Below are 23604 nucleotides of genomic sequence, written 5' to 3' on the forward strand. Positions count from 1 at the left end.
TACAAACTCAAATATTTCTTTCTCCACATTGATGCCATTAAGGAACATATACAGGTAAACAAAATTCGAAAAGACACAGTTTTTTCTGTATGTATATACACCTAATATACTTTTTAAATAAAAAAAAATAAGTTTGTGATAACTTAAAAGGTAAAACAATCTATTTGGCCTTACACCTTTATACTTTTGACAGGACCTTTAAAGTCAATACTCAGTCTTTTTATCAATTTTACTTCACAAATAAAGACCACTTTATATCACATACATGCCAAGTATTGAAGAGGAAATCTATATCTGGATCGGATGGTTTTGGAACTATGGATGAAGGTAAGGTTGAAGCTTGTTTCATATATTTGGTATGATGTGGGTCGTGTTCCAAGGAGTAAATTTATCAGCAGCATTAGAACGTCAATGAGTTACATTATTGTAGCCCCATGTTCATACAAGGAATGAAGCGTCAGTGTTTCAGTAGTTTCGACTTTTGCTGTCGAATTAACGCCGATAAATAATATTTCTGATTCTAGGTTAGTGAATCTCGGCATCGACCATGATGATGAAATAATGATAAAAAATGAAAGTTTCAGAGTGCCCTTTTCATTTCATTACACATCGTCTTTCTTCATAAATGATTTTGCGAATCACGCGCCATATATAGCAACAACTGCTGAAATTCTCTTGTACCTTGAATGTAATCACAAGAAGTAACAGCTTTTCCAAAAGCTAACCGTCTCTTTGCTTAAACTGTAGTTTAAGATACTTAGTATATTGACTTTTACGATATTGAGACAAGATGTATGTTGATTACATACTTGCTATGTAATTGAAGATGAAAACGTTTTTATAGTTGTTAAAAACCAAAATGAAATTGATCAAATGAAGAAATGAATGCATTAATGAAGCGTTAACAAATGATAGCTTATTTTTTTCTTTTGTTATGGTAGATACTTAGATAAATGTAGGAGTCACAACTATAACTGCTCACTGAGAATTGGCAGTCTCCTGAACAAAATACCCCTAATGAAAGTAAAGTAATCCCATCGCAATTTTTTAGCGAGGGGATAATAAGACAGTCAATATATTCATTTTAACACATCTGTAAATGATGTTTTTTGCTTTGTGTAAAGTTTCATTTAAGTCCATGAAGTTGTTTACGAGATACGCTTACGATAAATGTGGAACAAAAGTGTTAAATCATAATTATATATTTGTGTTGGAATTATATTTATTAATGCATATCACTATATAGTGTCGTTTAATTCAGTAAAGTTTCATTTAAACCCAGAGGTATAGGAGGACTTTGGCCAAAGAGAAGTATTGACAACACGTTAAAGTCTAATTATTTTACTCTCATGATATTTGAGAATAAGTTGATTTTCATGAGTATCTACATATGTAGACTTTCCGTTTTGTTAAGTTTTGTCAAATTTGTGCAACAGAAAAGGATGACATGAGAAGTGTGAAAAGCGCGCGATATGTAGCTGTATCGTGTATTGTCGGTAGATTCCGCAAACTTCCGTAACACGTTTGTATATTCTTTACTCGAAAATATTTTTATACACACATATAAGATGTTTATCTCAGTTATTCTAAATAGTATTCATCTCTTAAGAACATTTTGTTGTCTTCTTATCTTGTCTATTGTTCGGTTTACCGTGCCAAATGCGGATTTCATCCTCATTTCAGCAAAAAAAAATAAAAAAAAAAATACGGGAATTACGTATAGAACAATTTGCGTAATAGCCGGCTACTTACCTTTCTAAATGTAAGTCTACCATTAAAAGATACCAATTTCATTATCAGTGTGTTTAGTAAGATTCTATATAATTTAATACATAGCATCTCTCCTTGAATATTAGAATATTCATGTTGTAATTGATATTAATATCTAAAATATTTGTTTAATAAAATCAGAGAAAAACAATTCTTGAATGATACCTTTATGGCAAGCATTTCAAGCCTTGATATTAAATGAATAATCAAAATCATAAAGAGTTGATAACGTTAAATGTGCGTCATTATTTGGGATTAAAATAAAGTATCAATGATTTATAGGACTCCACGTAAGTCAAAATGACACCAACAATTTTCTAACATAGGATTTTGCGCTTTCGTCTTCGTAAAATGTTATAAACTTTGGTATTATGCACACCTGTTTCGATAAGTAATCTTTTATTTGCAGAACTATCAACAATCGAACAAAATCAATATGTAAGAAAGAGTAATCAAGGGAACCAATGTTCTAGCGGTAATCAAAGGAATGTAATCCAGGGACAAAGACCAGACATGGAAAACAGACTTACACAACAAAGAACATAAAGTAACTAAAACAATGCATACAAAGTAACAAAAGCGACTGAGCAACTCAGAGTCCACTAAAAACTTGGAGCATGGACCAGATGCATCGGAAATGCTCATAAAACGTTAGTCCGGAGTAGTCGAAAGAGGAAAGGAAAAATATGACACGTTGAACAAATCAGTTTTCATGGCTTAGATGGATACACCGTAACAACCCACGAGTTCAAGATGACAAACATAAAACTTCTGTAGTGATGACTTCAATCTTTTAGCAATATAACACTGTTCTAGAAGCCTATTTGGCAGAAATTAAGCGCAATACAAAAAGTCTTCGTGGTTTCGGTAAGCTCTAGTATCACATATGAGTTATGACATGAACACTCCATACACAGGTGCTGAAGGGATGTTGCCACAGATGAAAGGTAAGTTGACAATTCTAAATGAAAAGTAATACGTTTGTCGTAAAATTTGGTTTTCCCTAACCATCAATTTCTAAGTGTAGGTCAAGATATGAGGCTGACGTCACAGTGTCTGTAGTATCCCTTATCCTCTTACAAACTATGAGGAATCTTTACCAAGAGCTATATATTTGTATCTAGGTGTACCATCTTTTAACAAAAACAACGATGTATAATGTTTAAGTAGGGATTTTTACCGAGTATGGGGAATAGAAGTATACAGTGTTGAGATATCAGAGGTTTTAATACTATTATATTCTGATAATAGTCTTGGACTGATGGTCTGCAGAAGATCGTTTGAATTTTTCAGGATCCACATTGAGTTAATATCACTACGTGAGTAACAAGTGTTGTGGTAGGACTGCAGACCCTCTATAACAGCTGTGAGTATAGAGATTAAAAGTTTTTAAAGGGGTTTGGTGGTTCATTTCGCAGATCAAGTTATGTAACGTTGTTTGTATTGATAGTTGTGGAGTTTAGGAATCCAGTTCATAGACAGTAATCACAATCATTGTCTTTGGTAGAGAGACCAAAGGAGGATAGCACCTTTCCGGTTAATATCCCCAAGGTCATTTGAGCCTCCAGCAGTATATCTGATCTGCAAACTGTCATGAGTCGTAAATAAAAAAATAACTAAAATTTAATCTGTAAAATGTCATTGGCAAGCTTACTTTATTAATACATGTGTATGTAGTTTTTAATAAAAAGTATTTAAAAACTGTTATTTCGTGTAAATTTTGAAACTGTCATGTGTAGAAAGTAAAGCAAATTAAGGTTAGCAATTGGTTTACAAGTCAATCATTTGATTACCAGTTCGTACGAACTCTAAATTGAAATGAATATGTAAGTAGTTTTATTCAACAACTTTTGTATTTGAGCTTATATACATTCATAACCAGAATTGAATAAACGCTATGATGTGCCGATTCTGGTATACTGAAAAGATATACTTTAGTTTTTTTTTACCGAAGAAAAAAATACAAATAAAAATGAAATATTGGTCTATAAAAAGCACCATTTTTTTCTTCTATTTTGTTAAAAACGATATATGATCTGATTATTTTTTCAAAAATTAAAGTCAAAACTCATCGATTTCAAGCATATGTTTTAAGTTGCATACCAAAAAAATCAGAGAAATTAGCCAATATCTAAGAAATGAAATTTGCCCATTTTTTCACAGTTTTGCTTAAACTTGATGTTTATGCATCTTACAACAATATTTCTACTTTCAAACTTGTCTTTTTGACTCAATCTTTTTTACTTTAATTCCATTTTACGAGTTTTTCAATTTTCATTACAACTACATGAAACATTAATAAAAATGTTATAATGTTCTGACTAATCGTGAAGCAAAAATGTTGAATGATAATTAATAATAAAGAAACATTTATTTTAGTAATTGATTAGTACGCTCAATAATGATCTTTAAAGAAAAAAATAATTGTTGTCGCGAAAATTTCGCAAGGGGGAGGAGGGCAAATTTTTCAAACGGTGTAAGTGGCCTACGGAATACAGGAGGTCGAAGATGAATATTTGACATTTTATGCTTTCAACAGTTTTACGAAGTTTTACAAAATTCTATGATGTGAGATATGAGACATTTTATTTTGTTTAATATACGAAACTAGTAAATATACTTATTTGGCATTAGTACTTTTACATCCTTTCAGACTGAAATCAGATTCTCAGTGCTTTTAAGGTCATATGTGAAATTCGTATCGACTACCGTTATCAGGACTTCGTCCTCTTTAAAATTAAAATGACAAAGCTAAATTCAAGAATTATGTACACGCATCGAAAGCTTTGTGATGAAAAGTGAAAAATGGAGCGTACAAAAGTAAATTCTTTTTAAGTATAAGAACAAAACATCTGCCCACGAATATCATCGTTCTCCGTTCATTATCTTTTCGAAAATAGTCCTTAACAGTTTGTGATCTTATTCAAAATCTCATACCATAGTCAATTCATTAGTTTTTTTCCTTTTGTTTACTGTATCATACATTCTCTATTGTAATAACAATAATAAAACAACAACAATTCGAACGAACGTTTGTTCACGATTTAACCCTATTTAAAATTGCAGATTCAAGTGACTGTCAGCCATATGACTTAGCAGACAAACAGTTATTTTCAAAACAGTTCCAAGATGAAATGGTTTTCAGAGTGGTTTATGTCAACGATGTTGTCCAGAAATTTATCGACTCAAAAACAATTTCAGAAAATGAAAATACAAGACTTAAGGAAAAGAAAGTTGCCGATTCGAAATTAAGATATTTGATAAAAGTTATCAACGACCGATGCAGTGGAAATGACCTTTCTGCATTGAAAAGCTTTATATTAGTACTCGAGGAGACAAAGAATGTTGAACTGGCGAAGCAGTTGAAGTTGATTTTTGATGAACGGGTAAATTCATATGTATGACATATATGATAATTTTTCATTAAAAATAATGGTAAAAGAAATAGAAATTCATATTGCGTAAATGTTCATCATTAATGCAGGTCTAAACCATACTTACCAAATCCTTTTAAGAGGAGGCCATTTTTTGTCTTCGACATAAACAGCAAATATACATTAAAAAGAAAGTTGTACAATTGATACTACATTTGTAATAAAAACGAATGCTGATGTTAATTGCAACTGCATGATGGTGTTAAAACCCCTTAGACAAAGTTTATGCAGTTCTTAAAAGAGATTCTTTATGATCCATTTGACATAATTCGGATTTTATACAATGTAAACGGTTAGTAATTAAGTAGCAATCTTTCTAAAAATCAGACAAAAGGTGATTCATGCATATCAAAAACCTACCAAATTCAGTTTTATTTCTTGTTTAGAAACAGTTACTGATTACATAACCAGTCTTAGTTTTTATTTGGTTGTTTCACTTTTGAGATAAAAATTATATAGATTGTACATGAAGTTGGCACTTTGCAAGAGTTATTGCTCTTGATTTGGTTCTAGTTGGTTGATTCTAGTGTGAAATAAATGTATGATTATCTCAAAAGTGCAGATCTGAATACAGAAATGATTATTATTATGTAAATATTTTTGTGGGTTTGTCTACACCATGAATCACTTTATCATTGGCAGTGTCTGTGTTTTATATGGACTGGTACTTAATTGCACAAAGTAGTTTTGTTTTTTTAAGGAAAATGCCATTGGGATAAAGACTAGACTTTCCAAGGAAAAAATTACTGTTGAAAATCTTAAAAGGGAAATAGATCGACTGTACAAACTTTTGAGAGAGAAAGAAACGGATTTAGACAACGCTAAAGACGATAAAAAGCGACTGGTTGAACGTTTAAAACAAATAGAATTAGAACTTAAGGCTCAAATGCAAATTAACAAGAAAGATCTTCAAACAAAAATTGATGACAAAGAAAAACAAATTGGAAATATCAAAACAGAACTAGAAGGCATTTTGATGACGAAAAACAACTTAGAAATAGAGGTTCACGAGAAAACGTTGGTAATTGATTCCAGAGAAAAGCAACTTGAAGAAAAAGAATACCAACTGCAAATTGCCATTAATGAGAGTAATAATTTGCGTTTTGAAATAGAAAATCTTCGGGCAAAGTATTCTGGGAAAGTTGCTGAGGAAAATAAAGAGCTTTCAAAAGAAATAGAAGAATTAGAAGAAGAGATTGCAAAGAAGGAGATCTGCATAATGGAGTTGAGACAAAACCAAACGATGTCTAGAACTGAAGTTGAGGAAGAGTTGAGGAAAATCTATAACGAGCAAGCTGTCAAACTTGACGAACAAGTTGCTATCATTAAAGCCCAAAATGACAATATTCAGCAGCAAAACGATAAAATAGATCAACTGATGTCCGCTGTTGGTAATCTTGTACAGGTTGTCAGCGGAAATAAAATGTAACGGCAGCCCTTTTCACAAAAAAGAGTAACAGCGAAATTAGTCTTAAGTTATGACGTCACAATTCTCTGATCTATTATGACATCATAACTTACGATTTTGTTTTTATGAAAAGGGCCACAGGCCCAATTTTATTTTCTACTAATAGTTTTAACTATGTTTATTGTGGTTCCTAACTTCAAATTTGTTCTCATGGAAGTTTAAGGATTACTAAATTAATTAGATTCCATTCGAACGGTATGAATTATAGTTTATCAATAATGAAATATTCGAAAACTTTATTCTGTAGAAAGATGTTTGCATTTGGCTAAGATAGAGATTATAGCTAGAAATACTATGTTGTTTGAAATTTGATTTGCTTAACTTCAGTGTTTGTGTCGTCTTTTTATGCAATTTCCTTGGCCAGTCTGCCTTCGCCCGGCTTTGAATTCGCGATTGTTCTCCAAATTGCATTACAATACACGACGGTTCAATTTTCGCCTTACAGGTCTTAAATAAAACTTCTGCAACAATTTCATGGTTTACCGTATAAATCATACAATGTAAACTTGATTTTTTAATTGAAAATCAACATTTGTAACTCAAGCAAATCCGACGATCATTTCCGTCTTATTTCAACATAAGTATAAGTTATGTGTTATGTTCTATCATTGCAAATACTAAAGTTTATGTTGTTTTACCTGGTAGCAGTTCCAGTCCATTGTAATCAGAAAACCCAGCAAAATCATATTTGTTCTTCTAAAAAGAGTAATCAAGGGAACCAAGGTTATAGCAGTAATCAAAAGAATGCAATCCAGGGAGATAGATCAGACATGGAAAACAGACATACACAACAAAAAAAAAACATACACTAACCAAAATCATACATACAAAGTAACAAAAGCAAATGAGCAACTCGGACTTCACTAAAAACTGGGAGCATGGACCAGGTGCACGGGTAGGGTAAGCATCCTCTGCTTTTCTAGAAACACCTGCCGAGTTGCTCATAAAAGTCAAGTCCGGGGTAGACAAACGAGGAAAGAAAAACTATGAACCGTTGAATAAATCAGTTTTCATGGTGCAGATGGATACAACATAACGATCCACGAGTTCATGATGACGACCATAAAACTTTTGTAGTGATGACTTCAATCTTGTAACAACATAACCCTGTTCCAGAAGCCTATTTGTTAGAGTTCTAGTGCAATACAAAAAGTCTGCGTAATTACGGCAAGCTCTGGCATAACGTATTAGTTGTGATATGAACACTCTATACGCAGGTGCTGAAGGGATGTTGCCATAAAAAAAAAACAAAAACAAAAACAAACAAAAAAAAAAAAAAAAAAAAAAAAAAAAACGTGACTCACTAAAATGTGTTTTTGAAATAAAGTATATATTCAAAAGAATTATCTTTTATTATATGCAAACCAACTGCCAGTTTCGAGAATTATTTTGGTGTACCGGAGGACATTTAGGCATATTACTTCGCGATTTGGAAAATATCGGAAAAATGAATCACATTTCGTTCACCGATATTTCACGTGGTGTGTCCCTAGTGTATACTGGTCGATTTGAGTAGTCCCCCTTATATCCAAATGCATAATATGGTCCAAGCTACAGCCAGTGGATGTCAGTGCAAAAATGTATGGAACCCTATAGAATCAATAATTGAAGGTCTGTGACCAACTAAAAAGTCTCTATAGCATATTGTGAAAAACTTCTGATGATTATAAATTAAAGTGTAATCGATTACGAAATCTATGATAACAATCATTTAAACAGCACATCTAGATACGATCTTTAAAAACAAATGTATATTCTAAAAGTATTTGTAAATCGGATAAAACAGTAAATATACTAAACAACAGAAGAAATTCACCACAACTTTATAGTTGAACAGTATCCATAATTTCAAATATCTAATAATTTCTTTTTTCAATTCAATCCAATTCAATAGTTTATAAAAGTCTCACCACACACATAGAAATCTTTAAAAAATTGCCTTTCCAAGGTGATGAATAGAAATTTTATCAATATAGCTCGGACTTTTCAGTCTGATAACAATGATATCGTTTAGTTGGTCAAATTTGTATCTTAATTTGCCATAGAACAAATAAAGAAAATTATATTATAACTACGAACTATAAACAAAACGGTTCTTTCCTAAATTCTCTAAGCAAGAGAAAATTCATTTTCTAAAAAAATGAAATATATTACATAATAAAACATATTGTTAGATTACGACAATAATTCGAGGGGAATTAACTTGAGTTAAACATAATGTATAAACACAACTTTTAAGTACAAAATTACTAAACCATTAGATATAGAAAGAGTAAAAAAATGAACCTCCTTTATCATCATTTCCGTTTCCAATGTCCAGTCCATACTTTCGTTAACGGAAATCTTACTTCTGTTTACCGAATGAGGTACATTTTCGACAAAGAGGGCAGTGGAGGAGATGCTGTATTTTTATTGCTCCTATTCGTATCAAAATTTTGTTCCGAGGAAGACAAGAAATATCAGAAAAATTCATTGACATCATTAACAAAAGTGTTACTCTATATTAAACTTGCCTTATTTACCTTCAAAGAACTCCTCTTATTCTATGAAAATATGTTTCCTATTAAAAAAGAATACTCTAAATTAATCGTAATTCATAATAGAGAATATGAGAGAGTATCACATTTAAGGCACATAAACAGAACAGAACAGAATACAAATTCAATAATCTCGTCTGCTATGAATATGAATAAATCTGAATTATATTTTTTTAAAGTGGTCCTTAACGGTTTTTTTTGTTGAGTATATCAATGGATAAACATAACAAACAGACAACAGTAACGTAAATAAGTGCAGGGTAAAAATAATATAAAGCAGTGATAATCATACATATATCGTTAGATATTAATGTACAACACCAAGAGAGATAACGTTAGGTAAATGACGAGGAAAAATCATTAGAAATGCAAAGTCGAATTATAATAAAATTAAGCATGCATTATCATCGGTATAGAACCTAATATTATAATATAAAATAGTATGGCTTTTTTTTGTTGACCAATTGTGATTGTAGAATAGAGTATAGTCAAGAAATGTTTATATCGGAAACGGTTCAAAGTTTTGATATATTTACGAGAACAAAGCTGAAGAATTTTAGTGTTATCTATAACTCGAAGACGTTGGACTCACTTTCTGGTTCTGAAGGAATCGCCGGTTTCCACGTTGACTGATCTCTCCATGTCCACTATATAAGATATATCTGCCGTGCAGGTAAAATTGCTGCGTACTGCATAAGTGGTCCCTGATTTAAATTCATATGAACTTCATTCCACACCATTTACGCAGGTATCACTAGGTTTTCAACATCGTTTGATGTGATATTGTACATACTGTGGTGGTAGGTTGAAGTAAGTTATTTGTAGCAATGATTTTGGTGAACCATTACTTTTAAAAATTTCCGTGAGTCTGCGATGAGTTCTAGAGAATTTGATCTCTGAAAACAATTTCTTTCAGCACAACGCAGTGAGGAACTAGAAAAAAAACTTGAAAAGCTGTCATTTGATCTTGAAAATCGATTGGCATGTATCATAAATAAAAACTTCGATAAAATGGCAAGTAAATTGGAAGGCATTCACAGATTTTTGAATGCTGGTACCCAAAATGTTAACAGCCAAGCAGGAAGGGACACACAAAAGAATAACTCTTAAGTCATAATGGATTCAATTAATTGATCATAAAAAGATTTTTTTCAATACGATATTTTATCATAGCATAAAACGTGATAGTGGCTAATTCAACTAACAAAAGACCTGGACTTAACTCATGTAAAATAAATCGTCTTATGAAATAAAAAAATACTCAAAATTCATTGTAAAGTGGAGATTTTAGTCTTGGAACAAACTTACTTTGTTCCGTTAGCCTATCCATTTTTTATTTACGATTTTCGAATGACATATTGTTAGCGACTTCTTGCACTCGTAATTTCAGTACTTTACATTTGCATATGATTTGCATAATTATATATATATTACTCTTCACACTAAGCTGCTGATCGGTACTGTCTACCGTCATAGCTTCATAGTTCCAGCTTCATACGAATATAAATTGTAACCCCTAAATATCATACATATGTGTTCTCGTGTGTTTTTGCTGGTATAGGACATACACATTAAAAGATGAAATGATCGGTTAGCATTGAAAATTACCCATTTTCCGAATCAGACACAGGGGCTCGTTACAATTGTCTATGTAGGGAAAACGGTAGTATTTATTTTCTCATTGCCGACAATACTAACCTTTTCAAGTTTTTCAGTAATTTCTAATTAAAGCTAGGACTCAAAAAACATTTTTGTAGTAGCACTTTCATTTAAAGATCGAAAAATCACCATGGCAATAGGGGTTTACCATCTTTTCTTCAACAACCATCAACAGTATGAAGATACCGGAAGTTTTTCATTTTTTTGGTTCCGCATTTATTATATGCATTCTTTTTAAAATTTCAGAATCTATGCATTTTAAGGATAAAAAGATAAACTTATTTTTTTCAAACTTCTTTAAGAGTCTGAGAGAGAAAAATGCTCATTACAAACTTTGTCAGTAAACCAATCTGTCCTTTCATCTGAATAGGATACACGATTGGTCAACCTATTGGAGGGAAATAAATACTTCTATTTTTCCTACAGGTCATATATATATTATCAGGGCCCCGGAAAGTGTATATAGCCATCACCAGTTGGTTATTAACGGTTCCTAATCTGGTTTCTGATCCAAATCATAAGCCTCCCGAAGACCGTTAAAAATGAGAGAAACTTGTGGAACGAAAAGATTATCCGCTCTCCCTGGAAACCAGTTGTTTTGATTGAAAAAAAATAGGGTCATCACGGATACGAAAGAGTAATCATATCAAGGGAACCAAGATTCAACATTCATATCACAAGTATATACTAAATCCCCGTTTAAACATGTACAGGTATGTTTTATGCTCTGCAGGTTTCCTTGACCAAAGATGATGCCATAAAACGATTCTGCCAAGACAATTTCACTGCTGCAGCTTTCGTAGTAATCAAGGAAGAAATGATGACCTCAAAACATATTTACAATGATGAGAAAACAAATAAGGACGATACAGGCATGGGTGAAAAAAAACAAAATATAAAATGAAGCTGTATATTTTTAGGTTGCCTCTTGTGGGCCCACTAAATGGAGTATACATATATTTGAACACGATACAAATATTGTCAGTAAGTGAGAACGCATAGCAAAATGTTAATTCCAATTGTTATAAACCTCATGACAAATCTGATTCTTTAACTAGAATTTTGGTCTATATTATAGTAATATTGCTTAAGGCTTCCATACTGGCTTAGGTATTGGTCCAAGGCTAGCCCTATTGGACTGAGGCGTAGATGGTTTTAGGAGTCTCTTTGGTTTTTGACTACAAGTGATGGAAAAGCCGTATCAGCAATGAGGTTTTTTTTTACCGAGACCCCCCCCCAAATAAAAAAAAAGTTTAGCACTAAAATGACTAGCATTGAATGCATACATTAATCAAGCTAAATAATTTCATCTACACATCTGAGATGTTAAATATGTATGCAAAATATTCAATTAAGGCCATCACAAAACAAATTCTAGATTTTCATCAAACAATTTCAAAATTAGGGCGGGCGGGCAAATTTTTAGGGGCGGGTGAAAGGATTTGGTCGGTAGGGGATATAAATCTATGATATATTTCATGATGGCCAAAAGGATGAATTTTCTGAGGTAAATTTCATTTCAGTATTACATTTACTTTCTCATCATTTTATTTTTTTTCTATACAGAACTGATAAACTATTAATACATATCTGCTGAATAATTATTTGATTTAGATGTACACGTAGTACATTGTTTCCTTGTTAATTTTTTAATTTATCAGAAAAGAAAAGATACGTGTATAGGATTCTATTGTTTTGTGTTTATTTTGTTTGTTCATTTCTTTATTTAGATAAAAACAAACAAACAAACAAACAAACAAATGTTACATACACATCACCATCACTTGTGTCTCTTGTCATCAGACAGGAGGTGATTTTTGCATATCAGAAACCCACCGATTTCAGTTTTATTTCTTGTTCAGAAACCGTTATAGATCACATAACCGGTCTTAGTTTTTCATTTGGGGGTTGCGCTTTTGAGATAAAATTTATATAGCTTGTACATGAAATTAACATTTTGCAAGAGTGTAGTTTTCTTAAAAGTACAGATCTAAATATAAAAAGGACAATTGTCACATGAAAATATAGCATATGTATGTATATATGTATAGGTCTGAAAAACAGTCTGGCTGGCCGAGAGGTCTAGGGCGCTGGACTTTGTGCAGGCGGTGTTGCCATAGATGTCACAGCGGTACGAGTTCGAGTCCCGCGGAGGGAACGACCAAAAAACTGCATCGCAAATTTGACAGTTCTAACATCATTGGGAATTTTTCAGACCTTTCTATACGTTTACATATCTTCCCTGTATCAATTTGATCCGATGGAGCAGTGTAGCGAATAGAGTCGTCACATTCTGAGACGTTTATATATATATATTACAAAGTATTCAAAAATATTGTATTATCCTCTTGAGTGTTCCTCGTTGATGGATGAACTCGTTCTTTCCTATACAAGAATTCCACAAATTGGTAATTGACATCAGATCTTCACATAGCGGGTCTTAAGTATCACTCCAGCTAAAAATCATGCGAAATGTGATACATGGTTGGAAAACCTACATATTTTTATTTTTGATATTTTGTTTAAAATGCTTCAGTAAACAGAAATTAACAATTGGTTTTTCGTATAACCTGTGCTCATAGGAGATAAAAATTGTATAGAATGCACTGTAGAATTCAAAATAAAGGGAGATAACTCTGTAAATGCCACTCAAATATAATAGAATCTATTGGATTTTTGATGTTGATTACCTCTTAAGATCAGGTCGATTTGAATGAATAATTACCCATTTCATAATATACACCCATAAAACAACTTAATTACAAAAATAAAAATATGTAGCCTTTTTTGGGGTGTATCACATTTTGCATGATTTTTACAAAGACAGCCACTTAATACTCACTAAAGAATGTTATTTAAATATACATGTAAAGACTATTGTAGTTATACGGTAGTAGAAAAGTTGGCGTTAACCGTCAAAAGCGGAAGATGTCCCTCTCAAAATTTTCTCAAAGCGGAGGTTTGCCGATCGAGTTTTTTCGCAATGAATTTTGACCAGAAGTAATTTGTAACGATTTTATGCTGAAAAGTAAACAAAAATAGGGAAGAAATTTCAACGAATGTGCCTGAATCACAAGCATGCTGAATTTTTCATGAAATATCTGGAAGTTCCTGCCGAAAACGGAAAGAGTTGACACCTATATAGAAATGGTCGTGAGAATCTTCTTGCCAGGCTCTGTTTGAACTACAATTCTTAAATCGGATGTATTTTTATAGACAATGTACGATAGAGCATTTTAGTATGCCCTTTTGAAATAAAAAATATTTATACTTAATGCGGAAATTTAGCTGTGTCTCAAAATAATAATATTTCCATAATATTAAACACAGTGACGAACGTCTACATGTAATTATCAGTACAAAAATTTCCCCAGAAGAAAATGGAATGGATAGACGTAAAAGTTTCCAATATCATAACTAAAATTCAATCTTAATTGTTTTCTTCCACAAAATATGGAGTAAGTTAATCAAATTGCACTAAATATAGTCCAGATAACTGAAAATTTCAAGGAAATGACAAAATGGGCTTAAGTTTCTACAGACAAGATTTAGTTGAGCGGTTATGTAAGAACATAAATCATTCAGTAAGCGTAATGTTAAAACTCAGATAAGTAAATATGGTAAGATGGCATTGCTTCACAGCGCCACACCGGAAGCATTCACAACGCGTTTGTGAAGTTTGTGTGTACTTTTAACGTCACAGAACGACGTTCTTGACGACGGCACCGTCGGTGAACTATCCAGATAGTACAGACGTGTTTTTCTTGTGAGAAGAATTGAAGAAGTTAATCGCCAGACTCCCTGTATATCCACATATCGCCAAACTCGATTTTTTAAGGTGTATTCTGGACTTATATCAGTAAGTACTTCAAATTTGCCAAATGAATTTCTTTTATTTCAATATGCTTTACTTCTAGAACAATTGTATCGGAAGCTTGGTTTGTTTAAAAAAAAAAGAAATTCTGATTACATGTATGTGATTACGTAATTGTCTCTTTTACTACCTGTATTTCACTCTTGCAAGGTGGATCTAGAAATTTGCAAAATATTAGTTTTTTAGCCGTTTTGTTAGGCTACCACTCGCTAATGTTTGCACTTATTTTAACAAAACTAACACAATTATCTTTCAAAACGGGGGAATAAAACCCTCGAAACACCCCTCAATCCACCACTGTAGAATATGTATCTGTTTAGACTTCTGTAGTTTTTGACAAATTTATTGAGGTATGGGAACACAGTATACGCTCTAGAAAGGACTGTCCGAACTTCGTTAAACTTGCACAAATCTTATAAACAGAGAACCTATATGTACTTTTAGACATGGAAAGAAAACCTCGAGAAAGGAAGAAAGTTGTCCGCCTGCAACAGGTGCCAATACCAGCACGAGAGTTCCACTTCTCTTTGACACCATGTCAGCTGACGAGAGAGGCTATTATGTGTCCTAAAATCAGAAACGCCAAGTCAATCAATAATGAAGGTTAGAAAACGAGATTACTGACTAGTGTAAATACGAAACAAAAATAACCAGTTAAATGATCAATCATTGACAAAAGTTATTATTATAAACTTAAATGTAAAATTCATATCGAAATCTCGAATTTTGTTTGTTTATTTGTTTATTTGTTTTGACATAATTTGACCCTTCAACTTGCAGGTCAGTATGGCGAAAATATGGGAAAAGGAAGAGAAGTCGGACCACAATGTACCAAGTATCAGATTGAGGTAGGTAAACCATATGATCGATTACCAGTTTAGTTGTTGGTGTTTTGTCAGACCAGCAATCGTAAGACCAGTCCACTAAAATGTTTTGTAATAAGAACGAAATGCGCGTTAGTTTTAACAAGAGTCACCGTCTGTTTTTTTTTCTAATTTTATTTTTTTTACATGTACATCATATAAATCCTTTCTTAAAATGAATATGAATGTTTTTTTGTTTCAACAGGTGACCTTGACCGAAGATGAAGCCATCAAAACATTCTGTCAAGATGTTATCTCCGCAGCAACTTTTGAGGTAGCGATAGAAGAAAAACTTAAATTGAAACCAGTTGACCATGTTGAAATAACAACAAGGCATGAAATAGGTAAAACAAATTATCAAAGTCAAATCACAAAAATTCTTTCTGACATGAGGCCGAAGTTTCAAGCTAGAAGGCTTGTACGGTACCAATAGAAAGTTGAATTTGCATGAGGTCCTGGCAAGTGGGTAAAACGTAAATACACTTATTTCAAACGTCCGTGTTAGTACAACGTGATTTACACAGCATAGACAGAAATCAGAGCCTAAGTGTTTCTGATTTCATAGGTTAAAATTTGCTATAGGAATGGTGGATCGGGCACTGAAACCATGATTAAATAAAAATAAGTTTGTCAAAAATGACGTACGTAATTTGGAAGTGGTTGTTTGACTTTTAATGTAGACAGAGTGCCTCGCAGACTCCCGTAGGTCGATACATTATCTGAGTGTGATTAACAAAGTTGTCCTCTGAGTACAATTATCTCGGTTCATCAAAAGACATAAATTTCTATTTACTGTTCGTCCATAATGGAAATTTAAAGACGGAACATTGAACAAATTGGTACTGTGTACAAATATAGTCCTTTAAAAGACTTCAATAATGTCTATGTCATTTGTTTATCATACTATTTCAGATCAGTTTGGTAGGACACACGGAGCAGAAGACATTGCCCTACAGGAAAAAGAAAATCAGGTTTGGACATAAAAAAATCAGAATATTAGTTAACTTGTCCGAAATGAGTTACGGTGTTTACATGTAAGTGGCCGTTACTTTACGAGACAGGAAAATTTGTCCAATAGAATGTATTATAAAACCGTAAATAGTTCAGCAAACTGCCTTCACCATAATATATGTAAACAATATCCTGTCAAGGTACGCACAAAACATCATGGATACAGTTTCGTTGATTGAAATCCGCCAAGAAGTAATAACGAACTGGCTATTGCGATTATCCACCTAAGGTAACCCATTTAAAACACGAGAAAATTATAATACATGTCAATTATGCTGTTTTAATTTCACAGGACTATAGTAAGGAAGACAAGAAACAACTTAGGGAAATTGAAAAGACAAGAGACAAAGAGAACAAGAAATTACAAAAATTCCAAGAAAAAACAGCAAGGGAATATATTAAAATGGTAAATAGAAAATATAAAGAAAGAAATGAATTGAACCTTAGAGAATGGAAAAAGCAAGTGAAGGAAAACAAGAAGAAGGAAAAGAAAGAGGCGAAACTCGTAAAGAAAAGACTAGAGAGGGAAAAGAAAGAAATGAAACTGAAGGAAAAAAGAATGACGAAGGAAAAGAAGAATACTGAGAAAGGTAAATTAAACATGTTTCTTTAAATGAATAGTTTTAACATTTGAAGCAATTTTGAAATCATCTGAATATTTTTCCAAATTTTTGTTTTAACTCATCCTTAGAATTATGTTAATTTAAAAGCACAATTTGTACTTTAAGTCAATATATTTTTTTTCAATTACCAGATGCTAAACAGTGCAAGAAATACTTTTTCGGTTAAACGGATTCTGATTACCTCCCCTTCCTCACCCTAAACCCAAAACAAGAAAACAACAGCAACAACATAAAAACAAACAAACAAGAATAAAACAGAATAAAACAAAACAAAACCAAACCAAAGAAAAAAAAAAATTTTTTTTATTTTTTTAGAAGAAAAGAAAGCAGTCTTAGGTGATGCTAACCAAACTAATGGTGGCATTCCAACAGAAGATAATGGAAATCACAAATTCGAAATCAGGTTCTTTGACCGTTTGAGAAATATCTTTGATTTCACAAATGGAAAAGCCGATCAAGGAAATTGACGTAACACTGAAAGACTTAAGAGGAGCACTAATGTTATTTTTGAAAATATTCATAGATCTAGTTTTAAACGTACTTGTATGAGCTAGTTGGCAAAACTTATTCATTCATACTTACCTTTATAGTTTTATTAGTTTTTATTTGTTTAAGAGCATTCTGCATTTGCTATGAAGTAAAATCCATTTCATTACTGTGTACAACTTTTTTTTCATTTTAAAAAATCTTTTTTTTTCTATACTTATAAATGTTTTAATGAATTTTTGATTTTGATTACACCTCACGTACTCATATTTTTTTTTCAGCCAAGATACACCATGTTTATTTTCTATCTGTTCTTTTGTTCGCCATATTTGTTCAAAATATTCTCTTTTGTTTGCTTTTGCATGTCTGTTATTTATTTAAACAAGTTATTAAAGATTTATACAAACAAAGGTATTGTCATTTTAGTAATTTTTTAATGCATCGGTGTTGCATCCGATAATTATAATAATAATAATAATAATAAAAAAAACCAAAAAAAAAAAAAACAATAAAAAAAAAAAAAAAACATAATCAAGGGATCTTCCGAAACTATTCGGTAGAATTCAATGAAAGTTGGCATGAATGTTCCTTAGTAATAACTGTTTCGATTTTTGACCCCTTTTAAAGCTTTATTGCTATAAATAAAACACAGGTTCGATAGTAGATTTATGCACATCAGGCCAGAAGAGTAATGTGAGCTATTGCCATCACTATACATGTGTCAATCCTCCAAAACGTTTTCAACTATTTTCTCCTCGCAATTCGAACTTTGCATGGTTGTTTTCGGTATCTTTTCTACAGACTGTGTGTCTGGAGTTTTGATCCTTCTAAATTCATGGCAGCTCCATAAGACAATATTGCTTCACGTAGCTGTAGGAATAACTTGCATGTATATAACTCCTACAAAATTTGTTAAATCAAAATGGCACTTTAGTAAGCGCATTTACACAATTCATCATATCAACACAGCATACCAAATATCAAAAGGATCTTTCGAGTGATTTCAAAGGAGGTGCATCCACAAAGTTTTCTGATGTTGATGTATGCTTAGAATATTCTTAGTCCCTAAATTCCAACAAAGTTTGGTAAACCAAAATGGCCTTGTAGTATGCACATGTTCATTGTCATAAAATAAAATATAAACACAAGCGTTTTTAGCGGTTGCGTCAACAAAACCTCTCGAACAGAAGAGCGGACGATATCCCCTATATACAATAAATCTCTATAGTGCAATCGATTAGATACCGGTATTCCCCGGTGTTTTTGCGAGCAGGTTCTTAAGTGATCCAACCCCATCCCCTCTGGTAATCCGAGGCCGAAGTCCGCCACAAATAATGGCGGTATTTTTCAGTAACATTCCAAATACCTTCTGTAGAATCATCCTCCCAGGTCAGGGTTTCGGGTCCACCTTCGCCCCCTCGCAAAGGTGGACTCAAACCCTGACTTGGGAGGATGCAATATAAGATGCCATACTTACTTACTTACTGACCTTTACGCCACTGGCATGTAGGGCAGCAACGAAGTTCCTCCACTCTTGTTTATCATTGGCAAGTTTCTGTAATGTGCCCCAAGTCTTCTTATGTTCTTTGACGTCTGCTTCAATAGTGCGTCTCCAGGTGATCTTTGGGCGTCCTCTCCTGCGTTTTCCCTCAGGTGTCCAGAACAGGGCTGTTTTTGTGTTGTCTTTTGGGTCTTTTCGCAGGACATGTCCTAACCACTTCCATCTTCGTTTCATAATGATGGTGGCCATGTTTTCTTGTTGGCATTGTGAGGTCCTGATTACTGATCTTAAGAGGCCAAAATATTCTTAGGATCCTCCTCAGACTCCTGGTGTGAAAGGTTGAGAGTTTGTGTTGGTCTAACTCTGTTAGCCTCCAGCACTCTGACCCATAAAGCAGGATAGGCAAGACGCAACTGTTATACAATTTTAGTTTGGTGCGGATAGTGTAGTGTCCTGATCTCCAGACAGGTTGCAAGCTATTAAATGCTCCTCTTGCTTTTGAGAGTCTAAGGTGGATGTCGCTCTCCGCACCTCCATCAGTTGTAACTATACTACCGAGGTATGTGAATTTGTTGGTAAAAGGTAGACATTGTTCGTACAGTTTGATAGGTGTTGGTGTGTTTACATTCAACATCATAACCTCGGTTTTCTTTTTGTTGATGTTTAGCCCAATTTGTCCTGCAAAATTCTGAAGTTTCTTGGTCTTTTCTTGTATGTGTTGGTGGGTGTGAGAAAGCAAAGCTATGTCATCGGCAAAGTCTTGATCTTCAAAGATGCCATGGTGATCATTTATGCTTGGTTTGGCTGAAATCTTCAAGGTTGTTAGATATAAATGTAAAATTTTACAAACAGAATTTGTTTCAGGGGCAATAGCTCCAACATCTGTTTACGGATCTTTTTAAAAATACCCGCAAAGGTCCGATTTAACAAGTTAAACAATATTGCTGTATGTTGAATACAAGATAAATATAATTGACCATTGAATGGCGACAGATAAGATAATACAAGTATAAGCTTTTAAAAAAAAGCTTCCTCACCGATATCATTTCTAAATTCTGAAGTTCAGGATTTGTTTTCAACCTGGTGGAAGTTTGTGTTGTAATTCCTTTTGAGATTCACAAAATAATAACGCTATTGAAGGAGTTGAGGGTATTCATCGACGTTCAAAATTCACTCTAGACGCTGCTGCTAACCTGGAAGCCCGGTAACATTTTCTATCCACAAGTTTCTCTCAAATATAACCCCTGGTCACCAGATTAAACGCTGCCGACAGCTCTCTCAGAAAATGCAAGAATCTTGCAAACTCGGAAAAAAATGAATGATTTTACGCGACGTTATTGTCAAACGACGTATAATTTGTATAACGCCCGAGAATTTCGAGTATTTGGTGTACCTGGTCCATGCTCCCAGTTTTTAGTGGAGTCCGAGTTGCTCATTTACTTTTGTTACTTTGTATGTATGATTGTAGTTACTTTATGTTTTCCATGTCTGGTCTTTGTCCCTGGATTACATTCTTTTGATTACCGCTATAACCTTGGTTCCCTTGATTACTCTTGGAACAAAGGCCTTAATTTAAAATGACAGAAAAGAATATGATTAAACTTTCACATAAAGTCTTTATCCTATGATGCCATTTAGCACCTTTTATTTCGTATTTCAATGTGGATGACTTCTATGGACTTTCTTGATGCAATGCATTGAATATATGTTCTCTGTCGATAACGGTAGGTCTATCTTCTACCCCTACTGCCTGTGGAATCGCTGAATAAAGATTTCACAATTTTTTGCCCATAATGAGATAAGCAAAACACTCTTACTACTATTTTGTTTCTAGTAAGTGGAGGGGTATCATTTAGAAAGCATAATTTGCTCACAGTTTTACACGTAGAATTAATTTTTTAGATAGATTAAGACACTGTTTCTATTTATAGATAATGATTCACATTTTGTACATTTGTATGGCAAATATTTTTTTGCAGTTCCGGACGAGAACGATTGACTCGAAGGGAACATGCTACCTTAAGATCATCGAGGCGTTTCGGGGGGAGATCAAGCGATATAAGTTATAGGAAGTATATCGGCCGGACATTTTTATTCATATGGCAGTAATACCTTTCATGCAAGTCCTGTAACGATTTTACTTAGATAAACATGTATATATACATCTAAATAAGTGCAACCACTTTAAGGTAACAAAAATAATAGTTTCAGAACCGTTATTCACCATGCATTATTTTGCTATGGGGGCTGGCAAATTTTGTTGGTTTTGTTTACGGGTTAAAAAAAATATTTTTAAACACATCGGGCAAGATAATTTATTTTAATTTCACTGTATGAAGTTCGTGAAATGAGGTCAATATATTTGTTTATTTTCTAGGAAGGTGAAGGTGGGGCCCCAACCTCAGAATCAAGTAGTCGTCCCTCAGAGAATAAGGTTAGATTCAGCCAATGACCAGTTATGTAATTTTCCTGCTGCTGTCATTTTTAGCGGATGCTCTTAGTTGAGAATAAAAAAAGGAAAAGGAAAATGCGATTTCGCGTCAATACAATAATGAAAAGACATGGAAAATGTTCACTTTTGCTGTTAACATATGTCAACACGTGAACAGGTGATGGCATCACTGTTGATTGTTTGGAAGTCAATGCAAAAGCTTTCTTCTAGCCTGTACGGTTTCAAATTAGAAAAAAAAGATGCGTGATTAAAAAAGATAATGGGCAAAAGAGTAACTTGGACCTCATAAGAAGTTTCACAAGGCTTGCCTTAAGGTTCATTTCAACAATTAAAAGTTTATTTTTATCCACTACGGTAATAATATACGCTATAAACCACAAAAATCTAGTGATTTATTGCCTATCAAGAAGTCTAGCGCGGTATGACAAAAAGTCCACGTGGTTTTGGCAACTTCTTGCATAGCATATGCGATTAGATAAGATCAAATATAAAATGTAAGCCTCATAAGAGTGAGGTAATAGCTCAGCGAGTAGCCGAGCACAATTTATTCAGACTAGAATGCCGACCACATAGAAGGCAAACAATAAAAATTAAAGACAATCTCCTTCGGAGACAAGACTTAAAATCCTTTTTAAGGTTTTTTTTATGTGCCATCGTTTGGCGTGTCGAATAATGGACGGACAGCTATATAACGCAACTGTTCTGCTACAGCTGTCAACAAGCAAACACTGTATGCTAAAAAGTTGTTACGTCATGCAGTGCATTAGTTTGTACGACCACCAAAAGCGGGAGGTAGAATACTGCATCATGACGACACATTAATAACAACCTAGAGGATGGATGATATTTGACTGAATTTAACTAGAACAAATCTACAATTGCATTTTTTTGCCTAATAAGGTGACGTGTATAAATGAAAGGTACCATTCTAAGGCGTGATGCAATAATCAAATTAAAGTGTTAAGTAATAAATCTTTTTATTCTTTATTAATCTCTAGAATTACTTTAAGGATGATCGTTGTTCATTTTCAATCATTTTGGTCAGATTTTCGGATTTCTCTTGTTTTATCCATTTTATAGTATAAATATGTTTTGTCTAGTGGCCCCTATTTCAATTCACACACTTCAAGATGTATTTTGTGAAGTTTTATTTATGAGATTCTTGTTATTTCTTCTTAGATAAAACATACTAAAAAACAGGTACTATCTTTGAAAAAAATGTTCTTTCTACTTATAATTTTCTATATTTCATTCAAGAAATAACACATGGTACGCAATTTAGATACGTTTTTTTAACACCACTAATTTATCAGTATTTGGCCAATCGGGAAACAGAATTGCGATCAGGTGACTTGCGTTTCCCTGGAAGAGCGTCTTTAAAGTCAAAGGGTAAAAGGCGAAAATATACCGACTGCGTCGGAAAAACCTCAGGGAAATCCAGAGAAATCCCTTTCCTGCTAAAATTTCATGTTACACAAGTTGTTGGTCATGAAATAATTATATTGATTTCGATTGTTTATTTTTGGTTTATCACTAATATGTTAGTAATATGACGCAATGAATGGATGACGTCTTTAATATTGGGAGTGCTTACATATATCTAACATTTAACGTTCTCGGGTGGATAAATCATATAATTCCCCCGAGACTATATTATACTTTATGGACAAGATCAACGAAGATAATAGCCTTGTAGAACATTGCAAAGAAACCTCGTCTATCTGAGGACAAAATCACTTTTGTTCCGATGAAGAATCATCAGTCAACTCGCATGGAGAGACATTGTTATTCTTAAATATCTGTGACATGTTTATAATTTAGTCTTATAAATAAAGAAAGCGTATGTGTATAACCATTGGCAATTAAACAATTTACATAGCTTCTTTTACAGAAAAGTTTCACCGAACTCCTCTGTTTGAAAGGTTT

The 23604-nt window shown here is 33.1% G+C and overlaps 2 protein-coding genes across 3 annotated transcripts; both read left to right on the forward strand.

The window, feature by feature from the left end:
* Positions 1 to 208: 208 nt before the first annotated feature.
* LOC148612038 (uncharacterized) lies at positions 209 to 6982 on the forward strand. 2 transcript variants are annotated; one of them, XM_088593139.1, is made up of 3 exons: positions 209 to 327; positions 4837 to 5156; positions 5905 to 6981. In XM_088593139.1, exons 1-3 carry the CDS (start codon positions 318 to 320, stop codon positions 6631 to 6633), a joined length of 1059 nt encoding a protein of 352 aa, XP_088449265.1. In that variant the 5' UTR covers positions 209 to 317; the 3' UTR covers positions 6634 to 6981. The 2 variants fall into 2 exon arrangements, with proteins under 2 accessions (XP_088449265.1, XP_088449264.1); XM_088593138.1 differs by lacking the exon at positions 209 to 327 and adding an exon at positions 2212 to 2717 and having other exon boundaries at positions 5905 to 6982.
* A 7615-nt stretch (positions 6983 to 14597) lies between these two features.
* On the forward strand, positions 14598 to 18129 carry LOC148612039 (uncharacterized). The gene is made up of 7 exons (XM_088595441.1): positions 14598 to 14727; positions 15187 to 15345; positions 15523 to 15590; positions 15811 to 15949; positions 16518 to 16576; positions 16909 to 17206; positions 17555 to 18129. The coding sequence occupies exons 2-7, from the start codon at positions 15189 to 15191 to the stop codon at positions 17704 to 17706; spliced, it is 873 nt and encodes a 290-aa protein (XP_088451567.1). The 5' UTR covers positions 14598 to 14727; positions 15187 to 15188; the 3' UTR covers positions 17707 to 18129.
* Positions 18130 to 23604: the final 5475 nt, after the last annotated feature.

This window comes from Perna viridis, chromosome 7 (assembly GCF_037379345.1).
Source record: "Perna viridis isolate PV_CMFRI_1.1 ecotype Kerala chromosome 7, ASM3737934v1, whole genome shotgun sequence".
Lineage (NCBI taxonomy): Eukaryota > Metazoa > Mollusca > Bivalvia > Mytilida > Mytilidae > Perna > Perna viridis.